The sequence below is a fragment of the Callorhinchus milii genome, unplaced genomic scaffold (assembly GCF_018977255.1).
Source record: "Callorhinchus milii isolate IMCB2004 unplaced genomic scaffold, IMCB_Cmil_1.0 Scaffold1, whole genome shotgun sequence".
Taxonomy (NCBI): domain Eukaryota; kingdom Metazoa; phylum Chordata; class Chondrichthyes; order Chimaeriformes; family Callorhinchidae; genus Callorhinchus; species Callorhinchus milii.
The window spans coordinates 4,269,672-4,282,760 of NW_024704742.1; the positions used below are offsets into that span (position 1 = coordinate 4,269,672).

At 46.0% G+C, this 13,089-nt stretch overlaps 1 protein-coding gene across 1 annotated transcript in view; it reads left to right on the forward strand.

The window, feature by feature from the left end:
• Window positions 1-1,379: 1,379 nt before the first annotated feature.
• pax5 (paired box 5) overlaps window positions 1,380-13,089 on the forward strand; it is a 132,540-nt gene continuing 120,830 nt past the window's right edge. Inside the window, exon 1 of the mRNA XM_042336519.1 lies at window positions 1,380-1,496. Coding sequence (XP_042192453.1) covers window positions 1,451-1,496 — 46 coding nt within the window. The 5' untranslated portion in view covers window positions 1,380-1,450. The remainder of the gene's footprint in view (window positions 1,497-13,089) is intronic.

Here is a 13,089-nt window from a genome sequence, read left to right on the forward strand (position 1 = left end):
CACACCAAATCCCACCATCCACTCCCACCACCCCCCACCACCCTAAATTCTCCCCTGTTTTTTTCTTAAAAAAGTGGGTGCAGGGAGTGCTCGATGGAGAGATGTGGGTACAATCCTTTTAAGAATTGAGGGGTTTGAAAACTGTCACCATTCACTGCAGGAGGGTTTTTCTCCAGAAAGTGGATGGAAGTGGGTCTTGTCTTCGTGAGGCAAATCCTGTCCTGCAATGACCATCTCCCACTCAAATAAACTCATAAAAAGCCACACAACAGGACCCAACACAGTGCGCAGTGGGCAGACAGTTGCTGGACCCCCCCCCCCCACCCACCACCACCACCCAACCCCCAAAAAAATAACACAACAAGAGTCGTTGGGGTTTGAGAGGAAAGTTGCCTTGTGTGGAAGGTGACATAATAAGGTTTTATTATTTTATTATAATTTTATAATTATAATCATTTTATTATGGCTGTAGGTAAAAAAGACTACTACTGGACATTTCTTCGGGAGAATTAGGAGAGGGGAGGGTGAGAAGGAGGAGGAGGAGGAGAAGTAGGAGAGAGGGAGGGAGGGAAGGAGGGAAGGAGGGAGGGAGGGAGAAAGTGGTGAGAAAGAGTTTTTTAATTATTCAAGACTTTGAAGCCTGAACTGCTGGGAGAAATGCTTTGATCACGGTGTGTTGTTGCAGTGTCTCACAATCCTCACTCATCCTGGAGGGGAAAGGGGAAAGGGAAGAGGGAGAAAGCTGTAGAAAGTGGGGTGGAGGTGGGGGAGGGAGTGGAGGGGTGGGGTGGGGGATAACCACAGGACAAACAGACAGACACAGACAGACAGACAGACAGACAGACAGACACGAGGGCAAAAAAAAAACACACACACACGAGGGGCAGAAAAGAAGTGGAGGGGGAGAGAAGTTGCAGTCTGAAAGTTGCTGAGAAAGAAAGGAAGGAGAGAGAGAAAGAGAGAAAGAGAGAGAGAGAGAGAGAGAAAGGTAGAGGTGGTCAGCAATTGCCTCTGCAGATGTGAGTTTGTTTTACTTTCTTTTGGGGGCTGTGCCTTTTTGTCATGGTTTTTTTTTCTCTCTCTCTCTATACTCTCTCTCTCTCTCTCTCTCTCTCTATCTATCTCTACTCTCTCTCTCTCTCTCTCTGTCTCTCCAGCGAACAGGACATGATCTCACGTGTAACGAGAGCTCTTTTAGTTCCTTAATCATTTCACGGTTTGTTCAGAGGCTTTTCTCCACCTAAAACGTTTAGTCTCGGCTCAGTGGACAGCCCCAAAGACACTGCGGGGGTAGCGGAAGAGTCAAATTAACAAGAGCCCCCCTACCCACCCCCCTACCCACCCACCCCCCCCAAAAAAAAAAACCCCACCCCTCACCCTCCCAGAGAAAAAGAGAGACAAAAACTTTTGCTGCATTTCTTCCACAAAGGAGTCAAATCTCAGAACTAATATGGAAATGGAAACACACAGCAGCTCGTACAGGAGTTCCCGATCAGGTAGGTTTGCAAAGCTTTCCACAAAGATATTTATATGTGTGTGTGTGTATATATATATAATATATATTATAATATAATATATCAGCAGGAGAGAGAGAGAGAGAGAGAGAGAGAGAGAGAGACTGCGCCTGGTGACAGCTCTGGTGTGTTTCTGGTTAGGAATTAAATAGTTGTCAGTGGTGTAAAATCGGATCGGCAGTTCAGATGTTTTTTTGGGGGTTAAAGAAACAAAAAAAAACCCCCTCTCTCTCTCTCTCTCTCTCTCTCTGATAATGCCAAGAGGTGAAAAGGTTGGCTATTGGCCACCTCTCACTGGCCGTGTGGGGGAACGGTTGGACCCCCACGTTAAGAAACTTTGCAAACTTCTCATCGAAGGTGAATTGGGAGGTCTCCAGGTCAAGTCAAGGCGAGATGTCAGGGCCAAGACACCGAGTGCTTCTGCCCCATTGCAATGGACGGATGGTCAGGTTCACGTCAATGTTCCTCTGTCACCTCTCTCTGGTCGCCAAAGGGTCGGAGTTAACAGAGATGGAGAGAAGTGGGGGGACCCAGGTCCAGGTCCAGGTCCAGGTCCAGGTCCAGGTCCAGCCATGTTCTGCTGCTCTCTGCCCCCCCCCCCCCCCTCCCCTCCACCCCCAGGATGGAGCTTTGCTATATAAACTTTCCACAAGTCAAGTGTTGGCCAATTTCGAGTCGCATTTTCTGCTTTTTTTTAAAAAAAAAGCCCCCCCCCCCCCCCCCCACCTCCCACCCCCCATCATTGATCTCCAAACAGATCAATAGACGCTTCTCGTGTCCAATCGGCTGCATAATAATAAAATCTATTTCACCCTTTTTTTTTTAAACTTTTTTTTTCTTTCCCAATCGTTGACTATCTATCTACTGATATTTGTACCCTGACTGCTGGAATGTGTGGGGGTGTGTGTGGGTGTGTGTGTGGGTGTGTGTGTGGGGGTGTGTGTGGGGGGGGGGTTTAGTGAGGATTTGGTGTTGATCAGACTGTCCAGACTCATGTGCCGCCGTGTGTGTTATGTGGTGTTGTGTTGTGTTGTAAACCGTTTAATTTTTGTTCCTGTTTTTTTTTTTCGCGATTAAAACGCAGTGTCTATGTTTTGTGTTGTTGTTTTTTTTGGGGGGGGGAGGGAGGGGTGTGGTGGGGCAAAAATGGCAGTTTCATGTCCTATGTACCTTTGTGTATTTGTTATCCACTTGATGTCCATTTCGATGGATGGGTGAGGCAACGCCAAGGCACTGTATGTTATAATATATTACATTATATTATATTATATTATGTATTATATTAGATCAGGAGGTTGCAGTGCTTCTTGTTTCTTGGCTCACGTCTTTGGGAATGTATTTGATAGTCGTTCTCCCCAACATTTTCTGCTTAAGCGAAGCGCTATTTTATCAAACATAAGATCCTGATCCTGCAAACACCTCATTGGGAATAATGAATTGCCCTTTTATTTTTTGGGGGGACTGTCTGGGGATTTATTCTTGAACACTGGACATGAAGTCTGTTTGACGGATCTCCAAAACAAATAAACAAACAAATAAACAAACAAATAAACAAATAACCAAATAACCAAACGAACAAACGAACGAACAACACAACAAGAGAAAGTTCATTCAGACTTTCCTCGGGGGAGTTGTGGGCGCAGTTTCTGGACGAAAAAAAAACACGTCCATTCGGTTTGGGGGTGGGGGGGGGTGGGGGGGGGGTGGGGGGGGGGGGGGTTGGGGGGGGTTGCGGCACATTGCGGGTTCGACGAATGATTTTTGCAGTAAAACGGTGGAAACACTCGGGTTTTTGTTTTTTCTCTCTCTGACACCTCAGGGTTCTCGGCGTTGGATTCATTCTGATTTCTTTCTGCTGTCTGTTGCCTCGTCTGCTGCAGCACAGACTGTTGCGTCTTTCTTTGCATTTATTACATGTACATATATATATATATAATATATAATATATATGATGCAAACGCTCTTTTGAGCGCAGTATTTTCAAATCCACAGTAGAACCCATTCCTCGGTCTCTTTCTTTCTTGATGCAACTCCCCCCCCCCACACCCCCCCACCCCCTGCAATATTGCTTTCCCCACGTAAACCCACACTGTTTTTTTTTGCTCAGGATGAACATTGCAGATTAAAACGATGGACTCCCCCCCACCCCCCCAACCCCCACCACCACCAATGGATGGTTTTCGGTCGTTGCGCTATTTTTTCAGAGCAGTTTCGTTCTTTTGCTGCCTGGAAAGCGGACTGGTAACTTATAATAATAATAATAACTTATTAAATAAGGACGTGTGTGTGTGCAGGAGGTTTCAGGAGTCCTGGGTGGTTCTCACCGTGGATGGAGGTCATTTTCCAGCCCAGTGTTACTCACTGTTTTATGCCTTTTTTATATATATATATACACACACACACACACCCTCTTGTATTATTACTTAGCTTTTGCATTGATCACAGCCTAATCTAACTCAAAGTCTTGTTGGGAACAGGTTAGGGCAGGCAGTGTTGTACTTACTGGGAAGGAAATGTGTTGGTCAAAGACTCCAGGGGGGTGGGGGTGGTGGTGGTGGGGGGGGGGGCTGTTATCATCTTGGGATGATTTTAAATCTCAGGACTAACACAACACTGTTGTTGTTTTATATATATATAATATATGTATTATATCAATTCAACAGGTCTTGTGGAGAGATCTTCCTGCAAGTGCTGGACGAAAATAAGCCCTGATTGAAATATATATATATATCTATATCTATATATCTATATATATGTATTTATATGTATATATTTATATATATTTCTTGAGTTTTTTTGTGTTGCAATGCCTTGCGATTTGGGCTATTTGACGGGCGGTTCTTTTTGTCGTGGGGGAGAGGGGGAACTTTCTGATAAAAGCATAACTGGGACTGGGGGGAAAAGTCTGGTCCTTTTCACGCCGTGAGATTATTGTCAGCTTTGGAAAATGATCGCAGTTTCTCCCCCCCCACCACCCCCCAACTCGGTTAGTTCGTGTAAACGAGCAATGAGTGAGTTTGATCTGTTTAACTGTGTGACTGACTCTCTTTACCCCTCCACTACCCCTCCACCTTGTTGTTTTTTTGTAGTTTCCCCACATTTCCTCTTTCAAGCCGCAGAGTTTAACGCACAGCAGAACCCAGTCCACTGGCACATTTTTATTTTAATTTTTTTAAATAGATATATAGATATATAAAATATATCTATAATATGTATTTTATAAATATATATATTTATATATAAATATATATATATATATATTTATACATATATATTTTATAAATGTATATATATATATAAGCTGCCAGCTCGCATTAAAAAGGCTTCGACTCTTATCAATTATTATTCCTTTTATAAATTATACTACGTGTTAAAAAGAAATAAATAAAACACCCCTTTGCGTTATCCCTTCACTGAAAACACAAAGAGACGGGAAAAGGAATAAGGTAGGGGGGGGGGGGGGGGGGGGGGGTGGGGGTGGGGGGGAGAGAGGCAGAAGAACAGGACCGATCCTTTGCTCTATACTTCCTGGAGGATTAAAAAGATGACTTGACCAAACACCCCCCACCCACCCACAACACAACCCCCACCCACCCACCCACCCACCCACCCCCTCCCCTGTCGCCTCCCCTCCGCACAGTTCAACTTTCGCCAGTTATTGATCAAAATAAAACAAAATTTAAAAAAATAGAGTAAGAGCCCCCAGTTGGTTGACCAGACTGACACCAGAATGAATTTAGGCCATTCGTGGGAGGGGGTGGGGGTGGGGGGTGGTGGTGGGGGGGGGGGACATTAGCTGCTTTTCCTCTCTGTGACCCGTGAAATAATCTATATCATTGTTTATTCTCAGCTTTGCGATCTGACAGATGACTGTGTGGAAATCCTTTTGTATCAGCACGTGTGAACCACGCTTGTTTGGGGTGTTTTTTTGGTGGTGGGGGGGGGGGGGGGGGGGGGGTCTGGTTTAAGGTGCTGCTCATTGTGAATTAGGTGACCTTGTTCCTGATGAACTTTACACCACTGATTCGCCCATAAATAAATCCTTGGCCACTGTGGATGGATGGATGGATGGATGGAGCCCACTAGTCTCTCTCTCTCCTTCTCACTTGTTTTCCATTTAACATCCAGTTATAGATGTATTTCTATAAATTCTCTCTCTCTCTCTCTCTCTCTCTCTGTGTATATATATATATATATTTATTGATCTGCCTGATCATTTGGAAAGAGATATTTACAGTCGCTTCAATTACTTTATTTCCCTTAACTTTCAGGACGTTTTTGAAAAGGTGCCTCATAATTACTAAAAAGTCGCAATCACATAAAAGGACATTTTTTTTCGACCCCCCCCACCACCCCCATTTTTGGGATGTTCACTGCATTTCGCTTGAACTCGGCAAATCAATGAATGAATTTATATCTTTGCCCCCTCTGGCGAGAGGGAAAGATATAATAAATCCGCACGTATTTATTAAAATCCACTCCGCTGGCAAATAAACCCACGTTGCACCTCAGAAACCCCAAGGAAAATGTCCTCTGGCAATAGGTGAAAAGAAAAGAAAAAGGAAAGGAAAGATCATTTCCTGGGCTGGAAGTGAAAGCAGGTCAGACAGGAGCCAGAAAGTCCTGAAATAAACCAGTAGTGATTTCAGGATTCTGTGCTCAGGGACGACTGCATCTTCAGAGCAGACCAGACACCCTAAAAGGTGTGTGTGTGGGGGGGGGGGGGGGGGGATTACAAATTAAATGAATTCCGAGACAAAACGTCAGCTATGAGTCAATTCTGCTGCACTCTTCGGAAATCTTAACATCTCCAGTGAATTTGGATTTATATTTTTATTTTATTTTTGGTGGTGGGGGGGGGGGGGGTGGGGGGGGGGGAGAGAGAAAAAAAAACCCTGTGTTGCTGTAATGTGGGACTGTACATACAGTAACTGAGCAGGAACAAAGGCAGACAGACAGACAGACAGACAGACGTGTGAAACACGCAGTGTGGAGAGAGTGGGCAGAGACTGTGGCTCAGAATGTCTCCCCTCTCTCTCTCTGACTTGACATTCATCACATTTGTCGCCTCTTTTTAATTTTGAATGTTTGCTTAAAAATAGCTCCCCCCACCCCCCTCCTCTCCCCAGCACCTCTCCCCACCACCTCTCTTTAATCAATCGTCTCGTATATCCTTTCATGTGGTGAAATTACTTTGTTTGGGGTCAGTTCGCATCTGTTCAGGTTACATACAAACCTGAAACTCAGCTGAAGCCACAGTTTACGATCGATTGCGGTTGATGCCTTGTGACAATTCTTCCCACGGTGTTGTTTTTTTTCTTCCCAACCCCCCCCCCCCAAAAAAAAAAAAAAGTTTTCGAAGAGGCAAAGGGCTGAAATGTTGTCAGTGTTGGGCCAAGTTGCTTAATCAGTGTCCCGTCAGCGGAGGAGGGCGTGTGTCCAACTTCACAGTTACGCGGAGCAGATGGTGAAACAGGAATTTGTCAGTTTGTGGGGATTTATAACGGTGACCGTTGTGGATTTAAGGCAATCGAAGCCATCCCATCCCATCCCAGGGACAGGTGCAGCACATTGCACACTGTGGGATTGGGATTGGGATTGGGATGGGGCTGTGTGTGTGTGTGTAGGGGGGGGGGGACCATCGCAATTGGATGAAAGGGGGCGATAATTCACTGCACAGCCAACGCTGTCATTTTCGTTGATCGCATTGAAGGAAAAATACTGTTTGAAAATCACGAAAGTGGCAACTTGTTGGCAGACAACACCCTGTTTCAGAGGCAAAACAAGACTGGGGGATCAAATTTGGAAAAGGAGCAATTTTCCCTCATCTAAATTCAAGAGCTGTATGTACACATGCAGTGTATATATATATATACATACACATATATATATATTTAATACATATATCCAGGTGTATATATATATATATATATAAAGCGTGCTTTATGCTGAGATTGTTCATTCTGGGGTTTGCTCTCCCTCAATAAAACCTAAGCTTTATTGACAAAATATCCTGCAGGGAAGCCCACCCCCCCCCACACACACACACACCCACCCACACAAATAGAAACCCATGTACAGTATCACCTCGTCTCATTTCCGATGTGGAAAGTAAACATCGCCTCTTGAAAGTTGGTGACATTTAGGGTGAGTGTCAGGGACTCGTGGCTGCGGGTAATTACACACAGACACACACACACACACAGACACTTGGCGATTGACTCTGTCTGTCTGTCTGTCTGTCTGTCTGTCTGTCTGTCTTTCCACTGTTTAAACTGACTGCTGACAAGACGGAGACTGAACGACACTATTCCTCCTTGCACATTTATTTTGCATTTTGAAACGATTCTCGGGGTCCACCCCCCCCCCCCCCCACCCCCCACCCCCCCATCCCCGGGTTGATTGATAGGCGACTCTGCCGTTATTGTCTGGGCTGAAGTGAAACACTAATAATCACGGGTGGCAATGACTAATCTCACGGAGGGGAACATATTGACACGAGCTTTGATCAGCGTTATGACTTAACACGAGGTCCGCCGTCCCACAGGATGACGAATAGCATTTAACAAGAAATCCTAAACGCAAAGAAAGGTTTCTTGCACGAATTCGGATTGAGGAAGGTTAGGCTGCAGGAGAGGAACTGCTGAAGAGAGAGAGAGAGAGAGAGAGAAGGGGGGAGAGAGGGGGAGAGGAAGAAGGGAGGGGTTGGGGGTGAGAAGTTTGGGCACAAGAGGAATGGGTGTCCAAGAGGAAAGGTACCATTAACTGTGCGCGAAAGAAAATGGGGAGTAAAAGTCGAAATCGAGAGAAATTCAAATTAAAAGGGAGATTGGGGGGGGGGGGGAGGAGAATGGTGATGGTTGGGGTGGGGAGGGGAGGGGGGGATAGGGAGTGAGTTCGGGTGTGAAACATGTGCAGGAGAGAAGATCCTGTAGAGGGGAGGGGAGGGAGGGAGGGAGGGAGGGAGGGGAGGGGAGGATGGTGAAAGAGGAGAAAGTTCCAGGCAGGAAAGAGTTGGTGAGAGTTGTTGCTGATGCCCTCTATCGAGGTTCCTCTGCACAGCCTTTGCACAACCAGGGCTGGGGCTGTTCACAAGGGGGAGGGGGGGGGGGGGGGGCAAGGAATTAACTGGGAAGCCGAGGGTAGAAGAAGGGTTTGTAGACCAATATGGACCAAAGCTGGACAAGGTGCATGACTCACCTCACACAGGGTGACCAAAGGAGTCGTGATCAAGGCACAAGGTCCATCTGATCCCAGTTCTGCAAGAAATGATGACTTGATTTTATTTTTTTGCAAAAAAAAAGAAAAGTAATTATTATTATTATTTTTTAAAAAAACCACAACGACTTGTGGGTGGGGGGGGGTCACCCCGGTGCAATATTAACACTCTCTGACTTGGTCACCCTGGTATGGGTTAAAGTTGACCCATTACTTTCTCTTTCTGTAAAATAAGGGTAATAAGTAAGTGTCACGCGTTGAAACGGCGGTACAGCCGAGGAGTGGGTGGTGTGGGGGGTGGGGGGTAGGGGGGAGTGGGGCAGTGGGGTGGTGGGGGGGGGGGGGTGTCAAACACCTTACATACACACCTTGCACCAACCTGTTGTTACCGAAGCAACAAAATCAGGTCAGAGATTCAGGTGAAATATGTGTTCCCCTTTCTTTAACCCTATCAACTATTGTAATTACCCCCCCACCCCCCACCCTCTCCCCACCCTCACCCCACCCTCACCCCCACCCCCTGTCTTGGCCCTTTACCGTCCAATTTAACAATCGCGTAAATAACTATTAATTTTGACAGCTTAACTCGTTGCTCATGAATTCTGGAGACAATTTAATTCCATTTTCGTGCCATTTACACGACATAGCAGCGGTATAGCCGATGCCATACGCCTTATATACATACATACACACACACACACACACACATACATACATACACACACACACACACACACACACACATACATACATACATACACACACACACACACACACACACACACACACACACACACACATACATACATACATACATACATACATACATACATACATACATACATACATACATACATACATACCTGCTGATCTCTCCCACTGTTGCTTAGGTTGGTGCAAACTGCACGCCGTCTGTGCATTGCAACGGGATATGTATTACACAGCCGATGCGTATGTGTTTCGTTAACCTTTCGTGGGCAGATCTCGAGGGCATTCGGTGAAACCTTATCCCCCAGATCTCACCTGCATTTCGGGTACCTTGAGGTTGTTTCCCAGTCACAATTATCTCAGTCCCTGTAATTTTTGCCTCTTCTAATTGTCCCTCCGAAGTACCCCCTGCCTCCCTGTCACATTCCCCTCTGCTATCAAACCCAATCCTGTGTTACATGGCATCAATCCTGTCCTCTGTACATCTGACATCCTCTCCCTTTTTTTGTTTCTAAACCATCCGACTAAAACGACTGTACGATCAATACAACCGCCCGAGTCAATGCTGCCCCCACTATCTTTTTTAAAAAATATTATATTGTAAAAAAAAATCACCCTTTACAGCGTGGGAGAAAATTAAAAGAGTTTTGCGCCAATGTACTGTTGACATTTAGAAGGCGACCCTCGTATTGATTTTAGAATAGATCGCACAGTCTTCGAGTGTGAGAGGCAAATTTCATGAAACAAAAAACACAAGTGGTGAAGTCAGCACCTCACCTGCTTCAACCAAAGCCCCACAAGTCAGTGGTCAAAGCACTGGTTTAAACATTAGAAATTTGTAACGTCGAGAGCCTTAGGATTTATGATGTTTCTCACATCACGATGATGTGTCTTTGAATTGGATCCTGTAAATGAAAGATTTCGTTGACGAAATCTTTATGATTTGATGGGTGCACGAGAGGTAAGGAACGTCGCCAATGCAACCCTGCTCCTTAAATCCCAAATAGTTGGCCTGGAATTGTAATAATCTCTGAAAGTCAGTAGCAAAAGCCATCTTCGGTTCTGTGGGATCATTTCGGCACGTTTCGAGAAATTGCTTGAAACGTGAGGCGTCAGTCGGTGAAAGGGTCGAGGATCCCAGAAGAAATATATTTCCTATTTGCTTTGCTTTATTAAGGAAGAAAGAAAGAAAGAGAGAGAGAGAGAAAGAAAGAAAGAAAGAAAGAAAGAGAGAAAGAGGCAGTCATCTCAATCTGGAACTCAAGAAGACAATGATGAAAAAGGCAGCCCTCAACCCTTGGCTCTCTTTTTTTTTTTTTTGGGGGGGGGGGGGGGTGGGTGGTCTTCCCTTTATCATCGAGAGGGATGGCAGAGAGGGATGGCAGAGAGGGTGGTCAGTGTCCAGATCACTGGGATTTGGAAACATCACACCAAACGCACCACACCGCACGCAGGGGTTAAACGGCAAGAGGATCTCTGTGATGTGACACAGACCAGAGAGTGCCCCCACACCGTCCATTTGACTAGAGATTCACTGGGGTCTGTTTAATGGTTACCCAATCTCCCCCCCCCCCCCCCCCCCCCCCCCCACACACACACACACTCAGGACAGGTTAATGATTTCCACTGCTGGGGATATCAAGGTGGCCTTATTTTATTAGACATACAGGCGCAGCAAATGGAAATAGTCACGTTGCGCCCTTTATAAAGTCGACAGATAATACATCGCTAAGGTTGTTCTTAAAGTTGTTTTTTTTTTTTTGGGGGGTGGGGGGGGGGGGGCAGAAACGGTGGTCCAGTTACTCCACAGATGGGAATCGGTGAGTTCACTCATTGCGACAGATGCCCCATCGCAGGAACCTGTCGCTGACTTTGATGTCAGATGGAGATGGGGTTCCAGCGCTGTGAATGGCTCGTTGGGGGCAGTGCAATGGGGCATTGGTACTGAGATCTATCCCCCCCCCCCCCCACCCACCCCCCCCCCCCCACCCCCACCTCACTGGTTAGGGGTTCAACATCGAAAGCAAATTACCGAACCACATTCATTCAATTGTAAGAAAAGGACTAACAGTTACATGGTTCTCTTTAGTAAACCGCTGTCTTGGCAGTGGTGGTGGTGGGGGGTGGGATGGGGGTGGGATGGGGGGTGGGATGGGGGGGGGGAGGTTATGCGTTATGGTTTATATTCCTGGTTTAATATTGACCTGATTTTATGAACTCTCGCCTTTAGCACTCCATCGCATATATCTGTTCAGAAAATTCGAGCCTCCTCGCAAGTTTGGACGCTTCGAGAGCCTTCTGTTACATTGCACTGAGAGAACTGTTTGGATTCTGGGCCGAAAGAGAATAAAATCCATGTGTTGGGCTTTTCTGGAATGCTGAGGACCATTGGATCAGCAACTCGGGTCATCGTACGTGTTGTAGCAGAGTCGTAATCCATTCATTTCAATTCCACAGCATCTTATAAGGGATGTGTTATTTTTTTTCCCCCCCGCCCTGACTTCTAGAAATACTGTAGAATTCTGGAATAGATAGAATTAAAAACAGTGCATCCGAGAAGAGATCGGATCGCCCGAGCGATGTTTAAGCTTCGTTATGTGAAGTCCGATTTGGAAAGTTTTTTTAAAAATATAATTGCATTTTACAGTCGCTGCATTGTGACATTCGTGGGTTTATGATTTGCTTTGTGGCTGCGCCCTCCAAACGATACACAAAACAAAACTGTAAATAACCTCCATTCCCCCCCCCCACCGGACCTGGAGTATAGTATATCAGGTGTTTACAGAGCCACATATATATATATATTATATATAATCATCCAGTTTCGGAAACGTGATGAGTTGCTAATTGCCCATTATTAATAACTATTCGGGTGTTTTCTGAACACGTCCTTTTCTTTTAGAGAAACCACCCCCCCCCACCCCATCCCCCCCCCCCCCACCCCACCCCCCCACCCTATCCCCCCACCCCACCCCACCCCCGCCAATGTGATGCGGGCTATTTTACACCGGTGGAGAACACGAGTATCCGCAACACCTCACCCAAGAGTTGTTGCAGAACTAAGCACTGGGCGACTCTGCAACCGCAACTGCCAGTGTGTTTGCACAGAGCAGGAGGCAGCGGAAGACCTGTTTCAGGAGCCAGTGGGGGGGGGTCTCCCCCCAATACGGTTGAACCTCAGCAAACAGCAGATAGACTGTTTTGCAATGAATGGTCGATGAGAATGTCCTCCCAAGGTGCGCAATTGCATACGCTGCGACGCGGGCCACAGTGGCAGATAAGTTTGCGCAAATGTGCACCGGGGTTTATTTTTGGGGACACTTCGTTGGAGCATCACTTTTTGCAGCGTTCACTTCGCCAGCGTTACGGTGGCGTTTCTTTCGGGATCATTCAATCCACTGTGGCAACAATATCACTGCAGTACTCCCGTGTGGGAGTACTTACTGTGTAGGCGTTTTAAACTCCTCTGTAGGGTTAAATGCAAGGATTATTATTATTATTATTATTATTATTATTATTATTATTATAAATAGTTAGCGGTGTTTGACATACTCTGCGGTGCTCTGCAAGGCAGATGGATGTTGAAACTAAATTCAGAAGGAAACCGACTACAAACGTGTCCCGACTCCATCTTCTGACCAAACATTGC